The 26912-nt window shown below is 26.7% G+C and overlaps 4 protein-coding genes across 4 annotated transcripts; 1 reads left to right on the forward strand and 3 right to left on the reverse strand.

The window, feature by feature from the left end:
- Nucleotides 1-274: 274 nt before the first annotated feature.
- LOC132922891 (uncharacterized) lies at nt 275-2915 on the reverse strand. Its single transcript, XM_060986626.1, has 3 exons — nt 1904-2915; nt 1625-1771; nt 275-1037 (listed from the first exon to the last, which is right to left on the reverse strand). Exons 1-3 carry the CDS (start codon nt 2156-2158, stop codon nt 924-926), a joined length of 516 nt encoding a protein of 171 aa, XP_060842609.1. The 5' UTR covers nt 2159-2915; the 3' UTR covers nt 275-923.
- Nucleotides 2916-5629: 2714 nt separating this feature from the next.
- LOC132920794 (NADH-ubiquinone oxidoreductase subunit 8) lies at nt 5630-9557 on the reverse strand. Its single transcript, XM_060983468.1, has 5 exons — nt 9388-9557; nt 7089-7247; nt 6306-6478; nt 6096-6224; nt 5630-6032 (listed from the first exon to the last, which is right to left on the reverse strand). The coding sequence occupies exons 1-5, from the start codon at nt 9413-9415 to the stop codon at nt 5901-5903; spliced, it is 621 nt and encodes a 206-aa protein (XP_060839451.1). The 5' UTR covers nt 9416-9557; the 3' UTR covers nt 5630-5900.
- Nucleotides 9558-9976: 419 nt separating this feature from the next.
- On the reverse strand, nt 9977-11771 carry LOC132920793 (geranylgeranyl transferase type-1 subunit beta). The gene has a single exon (XM_060983466.1). It carries the CDS (start codon nt 11412-11414, stop codon nt 10332-10334), a length of 1083 nt encoding a protein of 360 aa, XP_060839449.1. The 5' UTR covers nt 11415-11771; the 3' UTR covers nt 9977-10331.
- A 1752-nt stretch (nt 11772-13523) lies between these two features.
- On the forward strand, nt 13524-21295 carry LOC132921346 (lysosomal-associated transmembrane protein 4A). Its single transcript, XM_060984327.1, has 6 exons — nt 13524-14016; nt 19003-19125; nt 19196-19472; nt 20189-20327; nt 20466-20622; nt 20816-21295. Exons 2-6 carry the CDS (start codon nt 19003-19005, stop codon nt 21053-21055), a joined length of 936 nt encoding a protein of 311 aa, XP_060840310.1. The 5' UTR covers nt 13524-14016; the 3' UTR covers nt 21056-21295.
- Nucleotides 21296-26912: the final 5617 nt, after the last annotated feature.

Raw genomic sequence — 26912 nt, forward strand, 5'->3', positions numbered from 1 at the left:
TGTGTGTGGCGCACAAGCACAGAACCCACGAATGTTTAGAACTATTTTTACTCTAGCGTCTCTCAATATCGTAGTGATTTATGGATACAATTTATATTTGGTAGTCAACTACCAATATATCATGATTTATTTTTTTTTAAATGCTGTTTTAATTTTTATTAATCTCTAGTTAAAAAGTGCCCTAAAGCGAACAGAGCACATGAGTACATGACCTCTATTTCTTTAAATCAGGTCAGAAAATCTAAATGTTGTTACATTTAGAAAACCTTACCAAATTGCAAATCTAATTTATTAAAAATATTGCTAACATATTTGTAATATTAAGTACAATAGTTAGTTTGTAACTGATTCAGGAACTTAAATGATAAAATGGTTGAGAACCGTTAATATATTACCTCCTGTATTGGTAAGACCATTAATGTATTATAAAATCATAATAGTAATACATTTTTATTATAGTACTTAACATTAACATTGTACAGATAATTAAGTTTCCAGTTGCCAGTTACAATTATAGGACCTTATAAGTTTTTAGGTTTATTATATAGGTAATAACAATTAAGCAGTATATTAAATATAATATATAATATTTAATACCAACATTGGTAAAAACAATAAAAAAAAAAAAAAAGACAGTTATAAACAAATAATATTACCAACAACCACATTAAAATATCAAATTTAAAAAAATTGTTTATAATACTATCAAATCAAAATGTATTTATATAAATACCACAATTAAATTTTTAATTGAGTTTAATACTAATAAGTAATAAGTAATAATTAGAAAATCATAGTAAAATCTTAAGTTAAATAGTCATACACATAGTAGGTATCAAAGCATTTTTTTTTCTTTAAATAATATTTCAATATAAAAACATTTATAAATTTAATTTTAAAATAAAACTATCAATATGACAATATTATGCCTCAGAGTCAACTTTCTTAAGATCCATTTCTAGTTCATCAGCAGTTCTTAAATCAATGGCAAAGCGAGATTTAGATGTTCCAGTACTACGTACTTTCCTGCTATACGCCTAAAAAAAATTTAAAAAAAATTTTATAATCCATTTATTGCTTAGACTATTTTTTGATTTTAGTTTAAATAGATTAAACATTTAATTTAATATAATAAATATATTTAAAATAAATAAATAATATAGTATATATCATCTATTAATAGGCAGAATAAAAAACATTTTTTAATTTTTTTTGGAGGATAAAATGTTATGTAGGTACATGTGATTTTAATGATCACATTATTGTATCTATACATTTTTATTTGATCAATAATAAATAAATAAACCATAAAAATGTAACGTTTTTAAGACTATAATATTATTTAAAATATTATTATATATTAAATTATGACAATACTATTTGGACAGGTACAAATAATTTAAAAACGATTAATATTAAGATATTTGGATACTATTTTATTAGCCATAATATTAGTACCTACAGCTACTGATGTATTGATAAACATATTACATTAATAGCTATTCGCTAGATACCTGTATGTTTTTATTTTAACTATTTACCATCACTCAGGACCACATAATTTAACACATGTTATCATGTACTTTTATTAATTTATAATATATATTTAATTTAAATAAATTACTTGAAATGCTGTAGCTAAAGTATAAGTCAAATTTCTTGCAGCTTGACGACTTTCGCAGACAAACGCCACACAATCAAATGGTTTTCTGTCCGTACTTATTTGTTCTTTAACAACTATCATGCAGAAAACTCTTGTATAAACCAAATCCTATGGACGTGACATTTATTTATTTTCACTTTTAACAAAAACAAATAAATATTGTTTTCATAAAGCTATATAATAACACAAGCACAATAGGTATATTATTATGATTAATAATCAGCGTAAGGTAATACTAACTTGAACTCCGTAAGAAACCGTGTGAATGGGGAAAACTTTTCTAAATTTGTCACCAATAATTTCACATCCGTCTTCGGTGATTCGTAGTTCGACTTGTGGCTGTAAGGGCGTTGACGAGCTTTTAGCTTTTGCTACCATCAAATCAACTGGTTTCCGCGTGTGTTTGATTCCCCATAAGCCTCTGGCCTCGGAAGACCCGAGTTCTCTGACAGAGAATGATTGGGGAAGGCGTTGGTATCGTATGTCTTCGTCCATCACGAACGGTTTAAGCAGAAATAATAAAAATAATAATAATAATAGGTATCTATTATGTATTTATTAATTGATTTTGAAAGTAGGAAATATTTATAACTACAATTTTACAAGACACTTAAAACGTCGTTGTACGTGGTATGAAATATTGAGTATTTGCATCGAAACTAGAAAAACACATACGGCAAATAAAATCGAAAACGAATATTATAGTTTAATATTACACATCCAACCACTCAAGAGTCAACGCACGAATGAATTCACCTGTCACCTGTAACTACAGCCTACAGGTAACACAATAGGTAGTAATTTACTGCCCAACTGCCATCTGCTATCGGATTTCCTGTTTCCTGTTTGGTAGTTTGGTACCCACCAATAGCATTTAATGTTTATATATGTAGATATGTGACACAACCGTATTTAGTACAGAATAATAATTTTTAATACAAAATATAATACTAATGTATTAAAACATTTGTTTTTATATTAATTGTTTTTATTAACCAATGTCCAGAATTACCTACAGCCAAGGCCGTAATTGAAAAAAAATTTCAGGGGGTCCAACTTTTTTTTTTAATATTTTTACTAAAAATGTCAATATATTATGCTCACCACTAAAATGTTTCTATTTTTAAAAAGTTTTGAGGGAGGGGGTCCAGACCCCTGGACTTCTCCACCAGTTACGGCCTTGCCTAAACAGCGATTCGATAGTAAAATATACTAATTTTACTCATGTAATTATATACTGAACCTATTTTATTTTTATTTATTGTACACTTAATACTTATTATTACTTTTTTATGTCATTTTCGTAATTTCTATATTTAGAAATAATAATTTTTGTTGTTATGTTCAATAACATATTAAAATTTTGAAAGGTTACTAAATTACGTATTTAAATAATACAAAAATATTATAGCCAATGCCCAATAGTGTATGTTTATATTAATTACCTACCTATATAATGTTAAGATTAATTATTTCTTAACTCATATAGTTAAATTACTTAAATTTTTTAATTAAAAATATAGTTGAGAGGGAGATTGTAAACTTTCCCAATTTTAACAACCTATGGACACTAAACGATGGTAAACTTTTCTGGTTCTAGACTTCTAGTGGTTTCACTTCAGTACTACGGTAGTAATACTTCTATACCTCAACTGCCTCAAGTCCTCCAGGGTTTCTAATTCTAAATGTGTTAACTCTCCCGAATCTGTAATAACTGCGTTTATACGTTCATAGATCCCGACTCCACACAGGCAATCACCCTCGTTTTAAAGGGGTATCGCTCCCGTACTTGATTATAACGTGGGTAAAACATAAAAAAGTATTTCGCCATTTCGCTTTTCAGCTTTTATGACTTTGTGTATGAAAATTGTTTTATTTTTAGCTAACGAGTTGTTCATTAAAATTTAAAACAACATGATATTAATAGCTATAAAATACCGTGAATCATGTTTATCGGATTATGTAATAATATGTAGGTTATAAAAATATAATATATATAATATTATACAGTATTGAGTACACGTGACACGTCCCATGATATTATTATATCATGACACGTCCTATAGTCGGATAGTCCGTTCACCGAAAGAATAATATATTAATATGGCCGTTTCACGCGTACGCCACATACGACATACGAGTATAACTGCGGTCTACGGATTGCTCTCTAATCTTTTACCTACTCCACTCTAGTTGTACATTGACGTGTGTAAGTGTAACGACCTAAGTAAAAACCAAAAAGAACTTTTCTTATAAATTGTATTGATTAAAAATAAATCATATTTCGTAATTTATCTTATAGAGCATGCAAATGCATGCAATTGATATCAACAGAAAACATTACCAGTCACCTATGCACTTTTATAAACATTTAAAGTGTATAGAAATACTTACTGTAAATTAGATATTTTGCGTGAAAAGTGAAAACACATAAGTCCAATTCGTTTTTCGTTTTTTTTTAACATAAAATCAATATTGTTATAAAAATATTCTGCTGTATGTAAAAAAATTATAATTAAGATATTATTTAGTAAAAAAGTTGAAGCAACTACATAATATGTATACTGGTAAAAAAATGTATATATAATAAAAATAACATTATTTAAAATTTTAAATTGTATAGTTATTTTTATTTTTAAAGTCTACTCAACAAAATGTTAGTAAAAAATTTAATAACAATAATCTTTTAATGATTATTTATTTTTAAATATATTTTTTTAATTTATAATAACTAAAGAATAAGTTATATTTAAAAATAAAATTAAATATTTATATATTGAGAACACAATGAGATTATTTTTAAAAAAGTTAGAACTTTATAGGATTATTTAAGATTAAGAATAAAGTCAATCTAATGAAATAAATTTCAAAATTTATATAAAAAATATTAAAACTTTTGCAGAGCCATACACCCGTACCAAGCCATATTTTATCCTGAGACAGAACTCTAGTAATGCGCCAGGAAATATCATTATATTTACGAGTCGTTAAAAAATTTTTTATTGTTAATAATATATTTTTTTAAGTTTATCATTTAATATTTTTATGCCCTCAGCATCAGGTGCCCAAGGCAAGTGTCTCACTCGCCTCACCCTAGTTACGGTTCTGAACTTTTGTATTATTAATGGTCTAAGCCTTTAAGTTCAACTCTTATTTTTGAATAGTTAAGGCACAAAAAAAAAAACAAAAAAAAGCATATAGGTAACAATAGTCAATAATTATTATTAAGTTTTATAAATGTGTGAACTTTTTTTCAGTATACATTTTAGTATTGCACAAACAAAGAAAACAGCTATTTATTTTTGATTAAAATAAGTGGTATGGGCAATATGATAAATAATTGATTTATTTATGAATAAAGAATGTATCCAGTACCAACAACTTCCTTTAAAACTGTTAGGTGAAATGGTAAATTACACTTCTAGGAAACTAGTAAAGTACATACTAATTACTAGAGATAATTTTCCTAAGTATAAAATTACAGTCATTGTCAGATAGATTGACATGACGGCGGCGGCACTTTTCAGTAGGTGTTTACCAAACTAGTCACGGTGGCCTGGTGTGTATATAGATGTCATAATTATTTTATTATTATTAATTAATACAATTTCTACTTTTTGTTTTAAAATGAAAGAATATTACCAAAATATTTGATTTTAAATAAATAACATAAAACCAGATTTAAAATGTAATAATTGCCTCACTTGCTGTGCTACTTTTATATTTTATAATTAATTATATTATTTCAATTAATAATTGAATATTTAAAACAATAGCTATGTTTGATAAGACAATCATCTATATTTTTATTTTGTTAGGTTACTGCCTAAAATTTAAAAACAACATTTATTTTGTTTTAAAATACTTAAAATAAATATTTCTATTATTGATTAGTGATTACAGTATAAAACCTATTGTTAAAAATTTAACCAATAAATTTTGATTTTTCAAAAAAATAAAGACAAATCATATTGAAGCTTTTTAATATATATATACTTAAAATTAGTAAAATAATTTAATGTAACAATTTTAAACTCGAGTGGAATTAAATTTAGAATAATATTATTTTGTAGGCTGTAACACAGTTTCAATAACTAACATTTTTATATATTTTATATTTGTGTACATTTTATTTTAAGAATATTATTATGCACAAAGTCAAACAACTTATGTAATACATATTGTTTTATAATGAAGAAAAACTAAACGTATATATTTACTAAGTTGATTATTAGCATTAACGGTATAGATGGTCAGCATGTATATTAGCAGCAATTTCTGATTCCCATTTATCACCATTATTTAATAACTTTTCTTTGTTATACAAAAGTTCTTCATGTGTTTCAGTAGAGTATTCAAAATTTGGACCCTAAAAAATATTAACAGATATTAAGCTATAGTTTAATAAAACCATAACTGCATTTAATTTTACTTCAACAATAGCATCTACGGGACATGCTTCTTGGCAAAAACCACAGTATATACATTTAGTCATATCAATGTCATAACGTGTGGTACGGCGACTTCCATCAGCTCTTTCTTCTGCTTCAATAGTAATAGCCTATACAAATCATATATACATATATATATTTATTAATACAAAAAACACGTCAGTATATAATAATCATAACAGTAATTTTACTTGAGCTGGACAAATAGCTTCACACAATTTGCAGGCAATACATCTCTCTTCACCAGACGGGTAACGTCTAAGAGCATGTTCTCCTCGGAAACGTGGCGACAAAGGTCCTTTCTCAAATGGATAGTTGATAGTGGCTGGTTCCTTGAAGAAATGAGCCAATGATACAGCAGCACCTAAAAATAGTTTATTTTAAGATAACAATCAATAGGGGTTTTTAGTAAGTATTAAAAACATGTTTGCTTAAATTAAAAAATAAAAACACTACTACAGTATGTCAGTATCTTTTAATTAAGAATAAACCGCTTAGTATATCGCTTGTAATCTAATTATCCTTACTAAGCAGTAAAAGCTATGGACGATTACATAGGATTGTGCACCACCTAATAAAAACCGATTGGGCGGCTGGTATAATGTTATTTGAAATGGATTATATTATTATAGCAATAAGTTTACTATAAAATGTATAATGTAATTAAAAATATACAATTTATCAAAATTTGTATTACTACAAGAATTCTATACTTGTTCTGTTTTCTATGTCTGACATATGCACAAGAAAATAAATAATTATTTCACACATTTACTCCATGTTGCATGTGTCTAATATACAGAAAACAAAATGTATAGGTTGTATTCTATTAAGAGGACATTGTTAACCTGTAATTTGAGAATAAAATTGTAACGTATGCCACTCAGCAAATATTTATATATTAAAACAAATTTTTTTAAATACAAATTTTTCACTAAATATGTGCTTATAGTTTGTGTAATTTGATTAATTACCTCTACATAGTTCAGAAACAAATGCATAAGAAATAGCTTGATCTGACATAGCGCTCCAACTTAAATTTTCAAATTCATCATCTCTGTTCACATTGATATAATTAATTTGCGATGCTGATCTAAATGGTACCCGAATAGTTGATCGCAAAACTGTATTACCTGTAAAAATAATGAACATAATGAAATACATTAACATAATTGACTATTATAATTAAAACTATAAAAATGTAAGACATTTATTGTAGAGTAATATTTATATATTTATACTATATAATATATGTGTGTAAATATTATACTAAATTTCATTGTTTTAAAAAAATTATCAGCTGTAGCCTGTAAGTCAACTGGTAAATAATACAAAACAATAACTTTATTTTAACTTTAATTATTCTTCTTCTACTGACATATTAATTACACTGACTATTCTCTAAGAATTTTATTTTACATCAGTATTACACCACCCTCTATCTCTATCTTGCATTACTTTTCTCCTTTTCTCTAGTTTTTAATTCATCAGGTTTTTAGATCTTCTACCACATTAATTCAAATTTTTCCGAGTATTTAACTGAGTTCTTTTCTAAATCGTTCTCCTTGTGATTTTGATTCCAATTGTTTTGTTCTCTCCTCTTCTCATTTTGTGACTCAACTATAATATCCTTTGACCTAGTGGCAACTTTAGGGGAGGGAGTATATCCCCCTGCCTCACAAATTCCAAAAAATTAAAGAACAGGTACTTACAGAATGCCTACTATACAATTGAATTTAATATACACTTTTATTATTATGGTATATAACAAGGGTCACCACCAAAGGTGGATCAAATTTCAATGGTACAAGAAAAAAGTAAAATTATTAAAAATTATGCTAATTATAAAGTTTTGATTATAACTGTATAAGAAATTCAAAGAAACAAATAATATACATTTTAAAAATTATAATTACAAAAAATAGATGTGTCTACTTAATAAAATAATAATATATAATAAATATGAAACTTTATTTTTATCCTAGGAAAATATAATTTCTTTTGGGCACATGAAAAATTTTCAAAACTTTGACTGGGAAAATTTAGCACTTGACCCCAAAAAAGTTCACCACCCCTGGTATATAATATAATATTATATAAGAATAATCAATACGATATCATTTAATTGTAAATTCTTGTTACCTAGTTGTTAGTATCTTATATTATTGTGTAGTAATAGTACGTCAGTACACCATATATAACAACGGCTTAAAACCTGATTACGTACACGAATGGTTCAAGACAAACTCAATACTCTTGCTCACATGCAGATATAGATAACATAATGGATCAATTCACACAAAATAGGAATACAAAATTATATTTTGCATTGTAATTTGTGTACTTATTAGTTTGTTACTTTTATAACTAAAACACTTGAGAATTTAATAAAAAATAAAGTTTAGTTTTTTAATGCCCAATAAATTATAATTTTTTATATAGCTATGCATATATTTTTACAATTATTGTTACTATGAAGTAATTAATAAATAATAAAATTAAGCTAATGAAGTTATTTATAGTGCTGATTTTGAAGTATTTGATATATTTATATTTTGATATAACAAGTATATAATACTTATCATGAAATATTGAAATATCAACAAAATAAAAACAATTGTTCATGGCCTCCTTCAAAATCAATCTCTAGAGCTGTCACCATAGAAAAAAGATTAAAGCAGTCAATGCTTTGACCATTAATAAGGATTGTTACTGGTATTATTTTTATAGTTTCTCATAATATTGCATAATTCTTTGTAATATCTTCTTCCCCTGTTTCCTAGGATTTTCTTCCATTTCCTGTTTTTAAAGGTTCTCAAACTTTTCTGTCTTTTTAGTGGTCTTCCAAGCTTTACAACCATAAATGAGGGTTTATCTTATACCTAATAGCAAAGTACAATCTAACTTTTGATTTTCTAGACATTAGGATATTCATCCTTAAGAATTTCATCAGTACGCTAAACGCTTATTGGGCTTTATTTATTTCCTCTGACCATTGGTATCTTTCTTGGTACATAAATTTTCTCTCAAACACCTATATTATAATTACTAACTTTTTGAAACTCTTTAAGATCCTCTCCACTTTCTAAAAGATCCATGGTCTATGTTTTTTTAGTATTAATTTCTAGTAAACTCTATTTTTTTTTATGTTTATTGAATAATTTAAATTATATTTATTCTTAAAAAATAGTTTTGGTAGGTAGTTTTGAGTTTGATTATATTAATACACTTAATACTTATTACATTTTTATACATAAAAAAATAAGTTCTTACCAGCCCTTGTTAATGCTGCTAAATTCATACTGAAAATTTTAAACGTATTCTACAAAGAAAAAAATAATAATAATAAGTAAACGTCTAAATACTTGTGATCTTTAAGTAAAAAAATAAATAATAACTTTTGAAGGAGTTTTATAAAATTAAAAAATTGTCCTCAAGGCAAATCTATGATTGATATGTTATCAGTATTATCGTTTCTAGCTTCAAGTTCATACCAACGTTTCAGCAGTTAGTAACAGCTGATGCGTGATTATCAAAGAACCACAGATATTGATAATAATCCGGACTAAGGTTATTAATTAATAATTTTATTTATTTATGTCATTGAAGCCAAAAGGTACGACAAAGAATGAAAAAAAACTAAAAGTAGCGTCAAGCCACAACTACGAACTACCTGTAAGGTAATAAGATATAGAACAAAATAGATTCATAAAGTATAGAAAAAAAATTATGTAACGTAGTTAGAATCCGCCCATAGAAAACAAAAAATTCCACTGAATTTGATATGGAATGATAGTCAAAAACAAACACCTAAGAAAAGATTGTAAAAAATTCAAGCATCAAAAATCGTAATACCAAATAATAGTCTTTATCTCAATAAAATTTTATTTATTTTTAGTAAAAAGTAATTACCATTAGAACAAAGTAAGATATACCTACTGTTCCTTAATTCTTATTAAATTATACAGATTGTCATATTTTAAATTTATATATTTTACAATTTACATCACAAATTGGAACTCAGTGGTATCTGAAAAGTTAAACATAAAATAATGTTCAACATGTTGATATTAACAATATTTTACAAGACATGTATTTGATATATTTTTAATTGTTCATAGTTGTAAAAAAAAGTATATAAATCAGTCATAGTTCAAGTTGACTAATTAATTGTTTTATTATATCTTAAAAATTAACATCTAATATAGGAAGTTAATTTAATTATCAGTATCTGTATTGAATATATCTTTGTTCGGTGATGTACAAGCTTCTTGAATTTGTTTTAAATAATTTGTTGCCCTCATGGTAATATTTAATGCAGGATTAATAGGGTTTAGATTTTCTTCGCCAATCAAACTTAATCCGCACAAGCTTAAGCAGGTGTGCATTGGATCTGGTATAGATTCCATGTTTTTACTAAATCCACCAGTTATCAAGTTAGCATTAAGTAGAACAAAAGCCCTATTTCTCTCTGGGTTTATTTTATTTAGTGATCCCATAATACTGAGTGTAGCACCCAACCAGAAGGAATAACAAGTGTCTGCTTCTTTATTAGGTCTTCCTTGAAAACCTCCTTTAGTTTGTCTATTTACTGCCCAGCGCTCTAATATTCTTGATTTATTATCATCTAAAACAAGATTAATTTTATTTAAAAGAGACAACGACGCAACTGCACAATAAGTAGAACCACCGTGCGATTCAGTTCCTGGGTTTTGTCCAAACGCTCCATCATAGTTCAGACATTTTGAAATAAATTTAATGGCATTATTTACATTAATACCCGAAGAATCATTCAAAATGTTGCATATTGCAAGTGAACAGTATACAAATCTCAAATCACTCTCACCATGTTCGTAGTTGCTTTTGAAACTGCCATCTGGTTTTTGCAGAGATGCTACACCTTGAAGTACAGCCGATTTATTAACACGACTCAAATTGTCACCCATTGTAATCAGAATACACAATGCCATGTATGTCATAGCAACGTTGCTTTCGCAATACTTTTCAGAGCCTGGATGATTCTTTAAATGGATGACGGTAGTGGACCCCATGAAACCACATTTGTGCACGGAACAATTTTCGTTGGGTACCAATTGCAGCCTGTACACCCACTCGACAATTTCTTTCTTACGATCATCAGAGAGCGAATCTAAGCCGTCCAATATGTCCAAACCAATGAGCGCAAAATACAGTATGGTGAGCCGTGAATAATCGAATACGGCACTCTCGCTGGGCAACAGGTCCAACGAGCGACGAAAATATTTCTTGTGTAGCTCGAATTTCAAATCTGGCTTGTTCATCTTGAAGGAGACTCGTAGACCCTGTGGAGGTAAACCGGTATATCAGCTAGCGCCTAGCAGCCGGGGAGGATATAATTTAACGGCGGCATCGCCTTAACGGAGAAGCAAATTCGTATAAATTCCGAGCAACCCGATCGTTTCGGATGCGAACGATATTATCGGAGAGTTAAAGAAAACAAAATATCAAAAAACTCGTTCTACTGTTTTGTGCAAGACTTGTACAACTGTTGAAAGAAGGTTGAACTGTCAATTTCGGTAGTCCGGCCCAATTCGTCAATCCTCAACCGTCACTCATCACTTGTTCTCATTGTACGCCGTGCGATAGTGCGATACTGCCACTGCGGTCTCTACTCTCGTCAATGTGTCATCGTTATCGCTTTTGGTACCAGCAAAACAACCAAAATACCGGCAGAGCGCGACACTATCACATCGAAAACATAATATATCTTGATTTATAAATACTAGATAGAACCACATTTGTTACAAATTACAATATATTTAAAATTTTAAATACGTGTTGTAAACTTGTAAAGTTGTAACTACAAAACGTCCACGAAACTTAATCTTGGGAATTGGGAAAACCATGAATTTGTGTTTCATTAAAATAGTAAATATCGTTGTATAGGCCATAGGGAAAAGTTTATTCTTCTACACTAATTAACTCTTTTAATTTTCTTTTTTAAAGTATTTACCTACGCGGCTACGCTTATGAATACTCAGAATTGATGGTTTTTTAAATGCAAACAATTTCTTTCAAAACATTTCTTTATAGTTTAGATTATTAAGACCTAAATGAAAATACTAAATAGTGTTGAACGGATTTGCAAGTTTCCATTTTATAAGAACTAAAAAACCAAAATGTAACAACAATAATAAATATTTATTGTACATAATTATTATAAAAAAGTTAATATTAAAATATTTGTACAATACGAGAATTTTTTTTCATGAAAAGTTGGAAAATAAGACATTATCAAATGCTAAAAAAAAATGTTATAACAATGTATTTGGTCCATCAATCGAGAAGTTATTTGGTGTAAAAGAGATCTTATTTTTAATCTCGAAGCCTTCCTAATGCTTTCGTACAACTTGCCAAGATGGCAAGATCTATAAAGAATTCATACATGTTCTTCTTTATAGATCTAGACTAGATGGCTGTCGAATACCAAGTACCAATTGTCGATTGTTGAATAATTAGCATTTGCATTCGTTTAAATGCATACATCATATTATTGCATCATGTCGTATTTTATCACTGTATCGTTCTATCAAAACTAAATAAGTACCTACTACCTATTAACAATTAATAAATAATAATAACTGCATTATTATTTTTCTATACAAATAACACACTGCCTTTTATCGGATTTTTATCTTACCACTATTCATAATTATTATGTTTCTTACTTTTAATCGTATCGAATTTTTACGAATCAGAATCACAGATAAATCTGGTATGAACTATAGTCCATTGTAGTCAGTAGACATAAAAATATGTTGTATTATATGTTTATATAGTGAACACTCTTTAATTGTGGGTCGGGTATGAATAATGTATAATAAATAATTAAAAAAAAAACACGGTTCAAAATATAATATTTATTTTATGTTTATATGTATGGTAAAAAAATGGTTATCTAAAACGTATATCTAAATAAATAGAGCGAGCCTCGGCCAGTTCTCCCCTACGAGTAATATTAATATTATGTAATATTATCCAATATCCAGGAAGAAAACATGAAATTCCAAGTAAAAATAAACATTCTTGTTAATTGTGTTCTTGCGCAATTGCAATGAAAAAACTAGGCGCTGAAGCTCTATATTTTTCAGCAACTGTATGACATTATAATATTATCTATATTATTAATCTTGATTCTTGATACGTGACTGTAGACTAGTCGGTTCCTCAGAAGAAATTAAATTTAATCTTTCCAGTGGTGATTCTCACTACAACTGCGAGCAAGCTGCTGATGTCCAAGGAGCTTGCTCGAGCCAACCACTAACGACCGTTACCGTGTAATACCAGGGTCGACGTCGGAGTGTCGGACCACAAATTCTCAACTGCCCAGTGGTCACTGTTCAGTGTTCACACCATTCGATTTGCGCATAAATAATTTATTATCCACGGGGATCCGCGACCCTCTCAAGGACGTCGCCGACGACGACGAACAGTCGATAATTCGATCCATAGCCGTTTACACTAATACTCGCCGCCGCCACCAGTCGCTGCGCCGTTCCGCCCGCGTCCTCGTCGCGTTTATCAATCAATACTCGCGAGTCCCGACTCCCGGATTCCGGACGCGTTCACGTATTACAGTATTACGTATTTACGCTGTGCGCTGTACGTAAACACTAAACACTATAGCACTGTTGTAGACGCTCACCGCTCAGCGTTCGTTCCCACGGCACACGACCGTCCCGAGTTTACGTCACTCGGCTCATTCCACCGTCTGTCAGCGACCATCGCGCGTCGCCTCGCGTTTTAATCTTTTCTCGTCGTTAAATATCAAAATAAATGTCATTGTCGCCGTCCACTTATTGGAAAACAACATAAAATTATTATCCGCATCTGCACTGCTACTGTTACTACCCCGTCGACGCAGTAAGTTTACTTGATATTTTCCTTTCGAGTCAAAAGTCTACACAATACCGCAGCATAGCTATTGCCACGGTGTTCTGGGTGTTCCCAGTGCCCAGAACACCGAACGAACCAAACTTTTAGTTATTAGGATCGCCAGTCAGATGTTTTCAATCTGTGTACTTGCCACTTCACAAGTAGAATTTCCCGCTTTCTCATCGTATCTCTACTGTGTAGACAAAGGTTTACGACGACCGATCGGTCCAATCGCAATCCACTGTCGACCATTGTTTTTCGATCTTTTCCTTTTCGACCGTATTTTGGTATTAGGCATTAGTTAATTAATAATTATTGTTAACACCTTGTATAGTTCTATGTACTATGCAAATTTGCTCGTGCGTCGTAAATTTTACGAGTGTATGAAACCCGTTGGGTATAATTATATATTGTGCGTCAACATAACCAGCACCAGTTGTCGATTGCTTATTAACAATACGGTGACTATATTATAATAGGGCTTATGTTGTATTGCTGTGTTCAGCGATACAATGTACAACAAAATTGCGGTGACTGTTTTAGTTTATCTGTGTAGGTACCTACCACAGAGTAATAATACCTACCTTAAACTTTCTATTTTATTTTTTTATTTTTATTTAACTCGTACTACAGTCACACATTTTTTTGAACATTAATTTATTTATTTAGACATTAACGATCTTCCATCACACTCCTCTGTGCCCTAAGTATACTTCCCTACTCTATCATTACAACAACAACAAAAATTGCCTAAAATTCTATAATAATATCCTATTTTTACCAAATTGCAATTTGGTTAGATGCTTTATATTTATTTAAGTATTTATTTATAAACTAGAAATTATTCTTATTAAATACAAAACATTTAACAAATTTGATTTAAAAATTAATTAATGTACCTAAAATATTTGTTTTCTCATTGTCATATTCCTTAACTTTTTTCTAGGAAAAAAACCTTCATTCTAAAAGTAGGCACCATTTATTTTAAAGCAATCATTATCATATCAACTATAAATCGACTAGACCAATGCCTTCTTTATACCCAATATATATGTGTACATTGTTTACTTGTGTATTTTTTACTAACACACATATACATTTCTCAAACTTATACTGTACACTTCCAATTTTGAGCTGTATACTGTGTCAAAATGTACAAAAATTGAATACTTGAAACCATTTTTTGAAGTAGGTACCACTTTTGGGTAGATAGGTTTTTTTGTAGTACTTTAATATTACCATTCTTGCAGTCACTGTTGGACTTAAAAATATTTATAAGAGTTAATAAGTTATGACCCCTTTTCTTTTAATTTTGACTGCAAAAAATGTAAATGCTATTCCAGTACAAAATTAAATTACTTGACAATTAAATATACAAGTCTGAAGTCTAAAATCATAATTTTTATACAATATAATTTTACATTGTATAATGTGTTTGAAATCTTTTAAAGTAGTTAGTAAAATAGTTATTGTATAAATTATTGTTTTAGTTTAATATGTGTTATCGTGGTTAAAATGTATATTTAGCCATTTAAGTGACCATTATTTGTAGGCGGGTCAAAGTGATTGTACAGTTCAAGAACGATTATTTTATATATTTTATTTTATTATGCTTTGTGCAAATGTCTCATAGTAAAATAATCTTACCTTATCTTAATTTTAGTAGGAGTAGGTAAAATTAAAGTTATCTTTTACTTTAGATTATCTTTTTACTATTATTGTTCCATATTGTGACAACTTTTAATGTCTAATAATTATATTATTAAACATTTTTCTTTAGGTCTTCATTTATTTTATAAAAATTTAAAAAGTACCTAATGTCTAGTACAATTTTTAACTGTCTTTTATTTTTAAGTATCTCAATAGTAATCAATTTTATTATATTCTATACTCATCAAATTTAATTATTTCAAAAATAACTTTACATTCAATAAATTTGCCCATTATACTTTCAATAATACCAACATATAAATAAAATAGGTAAATCATTATTAACCAAACATTATTCAATGTTTTTTTATATTCAAGTACATTATTTAAATCCTTATGTAAATTGTGTCTAATATACCAATAATTAGGATAACATTTTGGTAAAATAAAGTGTTAGGTATAATAGATTATTGTATTGGACAACAATAGATGTAGGCAAAATTATAATTTAAAAAAGAATCATACGAAATCAAAATAAACAAATGATAACAATAATTAATAGAATAAAATAAAATAATATTAGTAGTTATTAATAACTGATGATGAGTTTAGGTATAATTCAAAATAATTTGTTACCAATTTATTTTAAATAATACTACATCAAATAATTTAACACTTTCTAGAATCATCTCTTCTTATGGCTCATACTAGACATAAGACATTTTATATATCTTCTAAACCTTCCCAACAAATGTCCTATTCTTTTATTTCTAGTTAATATTTAATTCTCCATTATTCTCACATTTACCTTATTTCTCATGTGTCTGAAAACACTCAAATATAATCCTTATCTCCAAACCCCTTGAACTCTAATCTTTCTATTGACCAATAATTCTTCTGCTCACTTTTTGAAGAATATTTAAAAAAATTATTTCTAGAAGACTTATAAATTTCAGACATATCAAATACAATTTCATATCATCAATTTAGATTTAAGTCTTTAAAGTACTATTAAAGAACTTTAGCATACTACCAACCACAATACTATCTACTTAATCTCTACAAGCATGAAAACAAATCAATACTATATAACAGTACTTCTTAATGTAGTTCTTACATAAAGGGATTCTCTTTAATTTAAACATAAAAATACTGTTCCTTAAAAACGTCTAGTCAAATCTTACCTCAAAAACCTTATTTTTTCAGATTGAATAAACTATAGCTACTTAAAAAATTTCTCAATACTAGCTTGAGCTCCCATGGAAGTGACAATACTCCTTTTCTTTATTCAGTTTTTACCTATGTTATTTTAAAATCTCTTTCTTCATTATTTGGTACCAGTGATCAGTGGCCAATCCCCAGGGCTTGGTGATTTAGCAAATGAGAACAGAAATCTTGATTTAATTTTATAATTTAACTATATTTATACATATAAATATATAATGTAATAAACTTTTCACCCCCCCCCCTCCCCCCCAAACAAGTTGTGAATACGCCTAAATATTAATGATGAAAATAATTGAATGATTAGTAATCAATAAAAAAAATGAATTGCATAATCTTTTGATTAGCTGTCGAAATAAAATTAATCGAAAAATTAGTTAAAATATAAATAATCAAATGATGGAATGATTCATTCGAATTAATTATGATTTATAATTATCGAACTTGTTTCATAAATAATCTAATGATTATCTAGTTGTGTAAAATGTCTATCTGTAGTTATGTATTTACTTTTTTCAATAATTAATTTTTAAGCTAAAAATGAGCATTATTAACTTGTAGCTAAATATTGTAACTCACAAGACAACGTTTTACATTATGTTTATGTTAAGATAAATTATTTGTTTTTTCTTATTATTTATTTATATTTTATACTTTAAAATAAAGATTATAAAGTATAAACAATTTATAAAAACACTAGATACATTATAAAATTATTTATTTATTTTCAATTATTGTTTTATACTTGAACAATTTTTAAATAATTAAATGATTTGATTATTCCTATCACTAGTCAACTCTTGATTTTACCAACTCCTCCCTCTTCTCTGATTCATTAGCTACTCAGACCTTCTAGTAAATTTGCTTTTGTCAAATTGTTTCTCTTCATCGGTTTGTCAAGAAAAATGATTCCAACTAATTCCAATGCTAACTCAATATAACTCAATATGCTAACTAAATCCTACTACCTTTAATATCATTAAAAATTAACCCATCATCAATACCGCTAATTTATCTATCTTTCCACACAATTCCTAATGACCCCAATAAACAGACTTGGCCTTGAGATTCTCTAATTTAATTTACAAATGGATCTGAGTGCTCTTCCAATGCACTGCTTCACTCCTCTCGGATATGCAATAATGATCTTTAAATCTTCTAAAATAATTATATTTATAGAATGCAATTTATTATTATAAATATTATAATTATAATATAATTTATAAGATAAAAATCTTCTAGTATCTAATCTAAATCTAAATTACAAAAATAACCCAATAATATTATTTTATAAATTATGACTATAGGATTATCATCATCATATTTATTTTTATAGTTAAAGCATCTTTTTCGTGAACTTTTGCATACATACAATTATTTGGGTAGGTTAGGTGTTTCTGAGCCATAAAATGAGTTTCATGACTAATGTAAAAACAAAAATTCAGGTTATAGTTTCTATTTCTGTGAATAAATTATTTTTGCTCCCCCCTCATTTTTTCATCTAGTTATACTACTCCCTATATCTATAATTATTTATAATTATTACTTTTAGTGTGAAAAAATGTTGATTTCAATTTAATAAATGATATAATATTATCTCATATTATCTTTAATGTAGGTACAATTTTTATTGTACTTAATATAATATATAATTTAATTTAAGGTACTTTGGTTTTTACATCTGAAAATAACAAATTATTCCTATTTATAGATGTCCTGGTTGAATTTGAGATATTATTTTAATTAAATTATTTTGGACTTAATTTATTGTCATCCGTACACTAATCATAAAGAATAAGTTCATTAAAAATATATTTTATTATTTTCCAATATTTATTGTAATATACATGCATAAGTACACTAGGTAAAGGTTGATATTTTTTTACAACTGTTTTAATACTTAAATAATTATAAAATTGAATTTTATATTAATTAATTTAATACTTTCAATAACATTATGCATTTTTGTTAGGTAATCATAATTTACAAAATAATATTAGGTATCATATAAATGTGAATGACACTATAGTAGGTACTACAGTACTAATTAAAAATTTCTAATTATGTATTCAAATTATATAATTGTTCAAATGTTTTCAGATGCAAACTCAACAACCTATTAACTCAACATTCAAATTTATTGAGCGTCGTAAAAATGAGTGGCGTTGCCTACTCTGTTGTCATGTCAGAACAGGAACAATTTTTCTTGGATTATGGCATTTGGTAAAAGAAAAAATGAAATTTTTATAATTACTTTATTATAAAAATCAATATTTATTTATTTATTTTGTAGATGTTACAATTACTGGCAATAAGTACACTTGGAGTGTTTTTACGACACCCAGAGTTATTAAAACCTGTTCATATAACAAGAACTTCAATAGAACAGAATGACTTACCTACTGCTTTAGCTGAACGTAATTTTCCAACTTTTAATAATTATGTTTCTACTGATGGCTCTTCTCCATTATCAAACTATGAACAAGATGATATGGTTGAACCTACAATTGGAGGTATAAAGGGTGAAAGGTATTCATTTGGAATGTTCATGGGTCGTCCAATAAATATGGGTAAGCTACAATTAAAATTATTTCCAGTTACAATTTAAGAATTCCATTCGTCCAATATTAAATATTAATATGTCAATTTCGAATTTCGACTGTAATGTCTCGGTATCTTGACAAAAGGTCAAAAATAACTCTTGTTATTTTGAATAATCTGTCCTATATGTGTCTTAACTTAAATTTCTTCTTTTCATTTTAAAATTTAAATGATGATTGATAAATGCTAATATCTAAATCAAATAATAATTATTCGATTATAATAACAATTACTATTTATTAGTTACCAAAATATGTAAATATTAAAAAAATTAAAAATAAATTTTCTTACTTGTTTGTATTTTTATTTAATTTTTTTTGTTATAAATTTATCATATGAAAGTCACCTTTATTATGAGTACATGTATTTAAAGTTTCAAATATTGTGTTTATATTTTAGTATATTTTTTAAATTTACAATATTTTACATTATTTTGTAAAGTTCTACTGAATAATATTTTAATCTTTCTTATTCTGAATATTGTATTCAATATTGATACAGTTTATTGTACTTATAAGACATAAATGATTTAAATGTATGATACCTGTTGGGGACATTTATTCTGTAGTGGGATTTTGTATAAATTGTATACTTTAAATTTATAGTAAATGATAAATGTTAAAACATCATAGACTAAGAATTATAAATTAAAATTAGTAATATTTCACTTTACATTTTTTTTCAGATGATTTAAATTATGGAGTGTTTTTAATATTTTTCACATTAATTATTACTATTTCCATGATTTATGGTGCCATCAAAGGAAAACCTAAGATGTTAATTCCATTCTTTTGTATGCAACTGTTTGATTTATTTGTGACTATGTAAGTGAAACAAAATATGCTTTTATAAATGTATATTGTTATTTAACTTCTTATTAAATATATATTGTATTATATAATATTAAATGTCTGTAAGTGATGTGCTTAAAATAAGCCAAAATGTTTAATAATTTTTTTTAGATTATCAGCTTTTGGATATCTTTGTTATTTGCCAGACTTTCAGCGTCTTATGATCCGCACCGAATCTCAATATGTGTCTAGTAGTATTACATCAGTTAACCCACGATTTATATCATTCATAGTCATTTTTTCCTTGTGTGTTACAATAATATCTAAGGTTTGTAGTTATATATAAAAATCAACTTATAAATTGATTCTGTTTCATTTAAAAAAAATAACACATTTAAGAATAATAGTTTTTTTCTTTTAATCTCTATAAGTGTAATTATTAGAGAAATAATAATTAACATTTTATTTTTAAATTTGTTGAGTTTTTTTGTATATTTAAACAATGTTTTTTTTTATTCTAGGGATACTTTGTTGGTGTAGTTTGGAGTTGTTATAAGTATCTGACATTAAAAAGAAGTTCAGCTCAACCAACTATACATTATATAGAATCAAACTTTGTTGTTCAGAATCTTTTACGCCCAGACTACGATTTTAACATGAAAAAGTTTCCTCCTCCACCACCATCTTACGCTGTTGCTGTTGGAGAAGATAATGCTACCCATCCTGATGAACCCCCGCCATCGTACAATACTACTCAATAGAACATAATTCAAGAAAGATGATATTATTTATAGTTTTTTAACATGTCTTTAATTTACCTAACATTTGAGTATAAAAAAATACATATATAAAATATTACTTATCAGTATAAAATTACTATAAACTAGTCCCTTTGGAAAGACTGGAAGTAATTTGTTATGGAAACCAATAGGTAAGAACACTAAATCAAATGTTAAACTCATTTTATTCTTATATACAAATACAATCTATTGTTACTTTTATTCCTGTTGTATAAATTTATTTAAAATTTTATGTAATTTTTTTATATTATGGTGCAAGTGTTAGTTAATCTTCTTAAGTGTATTTATCTTATTATTTTTTAATGATCATAATTTTAATAAAATTGATTTAATAATATCTCCTATTCATAAATAGCACAATACAACTGGTATTTGTTAAATTATTATATTATTAATTGAAATTATTTGATTTAAAGTTCCTTGTTACTTGGATTTATTAAAAAAACCTTTTATAACTGTTTGGAGAAACCTTTTTTTAAAGAAGGTATAACTTATAAATGTATAGTAATTATGATTTCATAAAATAAAAAACAGCATTTAAATTCAGTTTTAATTTAGAAATAACTGTCAAATAATATCCTGGTAAATATATTTTTTGTATAATATTTTTCCAAAAAAAATTAGTAAGTGTGATGTAATACATTATTAAATAAAAAAAAAACATTTTGTCAACTTTTGTATAGTTTTTATTAGTTACACTTTAGTATAATAATATATATTAAAAATGTCCATTAAGCACTAAGTAAATATATTATAATCTCGCATGATAATAAAAATGTAAACTTATTATACTTATGACTTATGAGTATTTGATTAAATAAGTATTGTTTAACCAATGGTTACATTTAATTATATTACATTAATATATTATATTATATCTAAATCCAACCCAAATATGAACTAGCCACTAGATATTATTAATGACACTCAACTATAGCTTTTTGACAAATCTTAAAATAAAGTTATACTTTTATTGTTAATTTATTTTCCTGTTAGTCTTAAAGTACTTTGAATACTGAAGTAAAAGTAATTTTTTCCAAAACTAAATTACATATATTATATAATAATTATTATAATTTTACTAGCTGTTATTAATTTTTAAGTACATACCATTGTGGATATCATAGGTTAGTATGATAGCGTAAATAGGTTCATGGTATAAAATGTAGTGGAAAATCCCTAATAATAGTATTTTTTGAATTATGACTAAATAACTGTATTTTCTTATTTTTTGCTAACATTTTCACAATACAGTAGCTGTCTTAAATTACATATATTGAAAAAAAATTTTCCAGAATAACCCTTTAACATGAAATATTATATTTTACATGTGAACAATGTTAATTAGGTATTAGTTGTTAAAAGTTTTTATTAGAATCCATTATTTGAATTTAATTTTAATAATAATTAATTATTTAATAATAGGTATCAGTAATTATATTTTATAAAAATATGAAAAATTATTTTTGGAATATTTTAAGAATTTATATATAGTAAAATAAATTTGTCATTAACCATGGAATGTTGGATGGGAGTACCTTTATGGTACTTGGTGAATAAAATAATGTGGGTGATATAAAACTGACACTTTCTTGTCTCACTGATAAAAAGTTCGCTCCCAACTGGATTTGACATTTTGGTAATATTTTATGAGCAGTAAGTACTATATTATTATACTTGTATCGCTTTATTATTTTAAATTTAGGTCATAATATTTGGTAATAAAAAGGTCGATCAGTTATGATATTTTTTTCCGATAAAATGACGGAGGTAATATAATATATTATAATGTAATAAAAACGAACACAACTAGATTTAATCCGTAAAAATTCAAAAGTTGCCGAGAAACGTGTCTGAGAATTAAAAATAGTGAAGTATAAATTAATATTGCCTTCACGTAAAATATAACTCGTATATATAGCTATAGACCTATAGTATTTCTATAAAATAAAAAACAAATTGTGTACCTACCTAGCTACCTATAGAAATTTGAAACCCAACTAACTGACAATTTTAAATTTTCACAATTTATTTTTTAAATTATAAAATCTAAAAATAATTGAGAATAATTCGTACTTATACGTATTGTAGTTAAGTCCGTAGGATAATGTAAAAACTTATTTTTATTTTTCAAATCAATTATTGGAACATGAAAAAAAAATGGTTTTAAGGTGTGAAGGATAAGTACGCCACTAGTCTATCTTTTATGATATGAAGCTCACGAATTGTATACCAAGTAAGGTAAATATTATGTATCTTTTTGAATGCGTTACTTTCACACCTACAATGAATATTCATTATTTATAAGTAATTCCTAAATAGTAACATTACCAAATAAAACTTACACCTAATTTATTTACAATTTAATGTACAAAAAATTTTAAATTATAATGAAATAATTATTTTATAAATCATACACACAAAAGGTAATAAATAATAATGTTGCTTTATTATAATATTATATTAACTGTGACTAGTGACTATAATAATTAAATCTATTATCTAATATCTAACGTCTGTTTTAAACTATAGGTACCTACCTACTGACGAACGTTTCTCAATTCAAATTATTCATACCCGAGGTTTTCGTTATTGTAAATAATAAATATATCCATTGGCTATTATGATGACACTAAATAGGTAAGTATTTTATCTTAAAAATTTAAATATATTTATAAAGTTTGAAATCAATTTGAAAAATACATTATATATTTAATAATTCAATTTGGGACGCACCGTTCGTGTTACTTTTATTTAAAGACGAGAGTGAGCACCGCTTTTATAAATTTAACTTCTGTGCGCCTTATATTTTAATGGACCCATTTCAAAAAGATTTTTTAAGTGATATAAAAAACAATTTTTTCCAAAATAAATTAATAATGAAGTTCATCATTAAATTACGATTGCAAAAATACGCTCTATTATGTACTTATACATAGGTAGGTACATTGTACCTATGTAACTATGTATAACCGGTAGCTGAAAATGTAAGGCATCTTATTAACACATTTTTTGAACTACTTCACGTGGTTATTGATTATTTTGATTTATTTTGATTAATGGAAAGAACTGATTCGAGATTGAATTGCGTGACCATAAAACGAACGGACTACGTTTATGTGTCGTTTTATACCTGTTCACTAGTTTGACAGCAATGCCATATTTGATCTACCCACACAAAAGTGACGTCATTATTCTTATACTCGTATACGATAATTTGTAATAATATTAAATATATTTAGTAAGCCAAGTACTGTACAGAAAAAAATTGTCGAGCTTCATGCCTTTATTATAATATAACCAATCAAAATTGCGTTATAATATTAGTTACCCTACTTTTACGTGTCAACTGAGATTGTACACCGATGGTATTATTGTCTGCGTATTATTATTATTATTATTATTATTATATGTGTGCTCAACCACATTCGTATAAGGCGCTCTCGTGAAACCTAATCTGAAAATGATTATTAAGTATTAACATAATATTATACACCAAAAATAATATACATTCATTGTTGTTTGTATACTCATTTTATCGCAGACGTAGTAGACGTACACTATAATGCAATGAAAAGATGCTATTCATTATGACTTTTATCGTCTTATTCGACTGAATCGTAATTTCTATACAGCTGTAGAGCCGTTTTAAAGGTATGCAACATTGCTCGTCTTTAATCACATGTCTCGTAGTTCTTATTTTCTTTAGCATCGCTCAAACCATTATTGTTTTATTTGAAATAACGGGGGTTTTTTTATACTTAATTATTATTTAAAGTTCTAATTTTTCACAATTTTTCTAAAAACTTTTGAAACGATTTAAAATTGATTTACAAAGATACAAGATATATAGGTACCTAGTACCTACTATGATAACCAACTACTTGTATAGAGACTAGAGAGTATTTATTTTTCTATTTCAATAGATAATTCTTTTGGGTATAATAAATTACGCCAATAAAAACAATACATTATTATACAATTATTTTATTCTTCTATTTTTATAGTATGGCATAGTCTTGAATACCATTACATTACAATATATTTATATGTAGGTAGATAGGTACGCAATACGCGTACCTATATTTAGTATTCATCTATACATTTAAAATGTATGCAATAAAATAAACATTTTTATTATATTGCATTATACTGATTTTATGATAAACATATTATCTTCCGTCCAAATTTATATTATAAAAATAAATTAGAAAATTAGATATTTTAAGAATATCACTTTCTGGTCTCTACTATATTATTAGATATGTAGGTAGTAAGTAAGTACTAAGTACACATAACCATATACCATTTACAATTTTGTCGTTTTATGTAATGTGTATTTAAATATTTTAGTAGATATGTAAGTATTTATCAATTAAAATTTAACTAATAATAAACATACATTTGAGAAAAAATTGTACTTAATAGCTATAATCTATATATACTTAACCTAAATATAGGCTATATTTATAATAATAAGTATAACAGCAATCTTAAATCTTAAGGTTATAGATAGGTACATCGTACATATAAATGAATATTCAAATCGTAATATATTAATAATTTTAATTTTAATGTATTTTAAATATTTAAAATTTTAAAATTTGTTAAAAGATTTACCTATTTATACATGGTATATATAGTATTAAATTTTCAAACTTTTTCACAAAGCTTAAAAATATTATTTAACACTTTTTTGAAAAGAATTAAAAAATTTAAAATGTATGTATAACATTCATATCTATATATACAATGCTAATATTTGGTATCTAAACATTTAGTGAAAATTGCAAGTATTTACGTCAGTCATATTTTTGAGGCGCACCAACAAAATTTGTCATAAATTATATTCAATCAGAAACTATTTTCTTTTCTTTAACGATTAAACGATCGTCATGATATACATAAATAAATTATAGTTATTTTCCTTGAGTCGGCTATATAAAGTATTCATATGTTGAAAAGTAAAAAATAAGTAATAAAAACGTATATATATGTATATAGGTAAGTATACAAGACACTTACAGATCTTGCTAAATATAATGATGAAAATTTTATGAAAATCGGTCGAAAAATGGATTTTCATAACTATCACGAAGATCAATCTCAATCGTCTTGGCATTTCATTTTATATACATTTAGTGGACATATTTATAGATGATCCTTCACATTGGATCCTCTACAGCCCTACAGGCATTGCCCGTGATAAATTAAATAAAGCCAATGACTTAATCAAGTCTTAAATTTGTTAAATGTAAAATAGATGTATTTTTAATGCAATCATTTGGATGGTATTGACTTGAGTTTGAAATTGTATACAATATTATTATAACTGTTTCATTCTATATTTGTATGTGATCAATTGCAGCCCTATACACAAACGTTGAAAATTAAACAGATATTTTGGCGGAAACGAATAAGACTCTATTTCAATACGACGAAAGATTAAAATAATAATATTATCTATTTTAATTTTGTATTGTCAATACAAAATATAAAACATGTCCAGACGCTCATCTTATGTAAATAAGTGTTAATATGTTTTTATAATTGAGTTCACATCTATATACAATATGCTATACGATGGCGCGCGACGTTGTACAAAAACAAAATGTTAAAAACAACACTATGTTTGTATGCTAATATATATAAATACTTAAGCTTATGACTTAGAGATTCAAACTTGACCTAGTACAAACTAAAATAAAAAAAATAAAATCAACTACTTAGCAGAACGCCATACTTCAAGGTCTAATTTTGTTTTTTTTTTTTTTTTAGACGAGTGTCTGACAGTTAAAGAAAATACTGAATTTTTAAT

This window comes from Rhopalosiphum padi, chromosome 2 (genome assembly GCF_020882245.1).
Source record: "Rhopalosiphum padi isolate XX-2018 chromosome 2, ASM2088224v1, whole genome shotgun sequence".
NCBI lineage: Eukaryota > Metazoa > Arthropoda > Insecta > Hemiptera > Aphididae > Rhopalosiphum > Rhopalosiphum padi.

What these genes read in the sequence shown, in the direction of transcription:
- LOC132922891 (XM_060986626.1), bottom strand. Translation starts at nt 2,158, where the DNA reads ATGGACGAAGACATACGATACCAACGCCTTCCCCAATCATTCTCTGTC. An exon ending in CGGTTTCTTACGGAGTTCAA is followed by an intron (nt 1,772 to 1,903) that starts GTTAGTATTACC and finishes TCACGTCCATAG; the next exon opens with GATTTGGTTTATACAAGAGT. An exon ending in CTTTAGCTACAGCATTTCAA is followed by an intron (nt 1,038 to 1,624) that starts GTAATTTATTTA and finishes AATTTTTTTTAG; the next exon opens with GCGTATAGCAGGAAAGTACG.
- LOC132921346 (XM_060984327.1), top strand. Translation starts at nt 19,003, where the DNA reads ATGCAAACTCAACAACCTATTAACTCAACATTCAAATTTATTGAGCGT. An exon ending in TTCTTGGATTATGGCATTTG is followed by an intron (nt 19,126 to 19,195) that starts GTAAAAGAAAAA and finishes TTTATTTTGTAG; the next exon opens with ATGTTACAATTACTGGCAAT. An exon ending in GTGTTACAATAATATCTAAG is followed by an intron (nt 20,623 to 20,815) that starts GTTTGTAGTTAT and finishes TTTTTATTCTAG; the next exon opens with GGATACTTTGTTGGTGTAGT.
- LOC132920793 (XM_060983466.1), bottom strand. Translation starts at nt 11,414, where the DNA reads ATGAACAAGCCAGATTTGAAATTCGAGCTACACAAGAAATATTTTCGT.
- LOC132920794 (XM_060983468.1), bottom strand. Translation starts at nt 9,415, where the DNA reads ATGAATTTAGCAGCATTAACAAGGGCTG. An exon ending in AAGCTATTTGTCCAGCTCAA is followed by an intron (nt 6,225 to 6,305) that starts GTAAAATTACTG and finishes TGATTTGTATAG; the next exon opens with GCTATTACTATTGAAGCAGA. An exon ending in CCGTAGATGCTATTGTTGAA is followed by an intron (nt 6,033 to 6,095) that starts GTAAAATTAAAT and finishes AATATTTTTTAG; the next exon opens with GGTCCAAATTTTGAATACTC.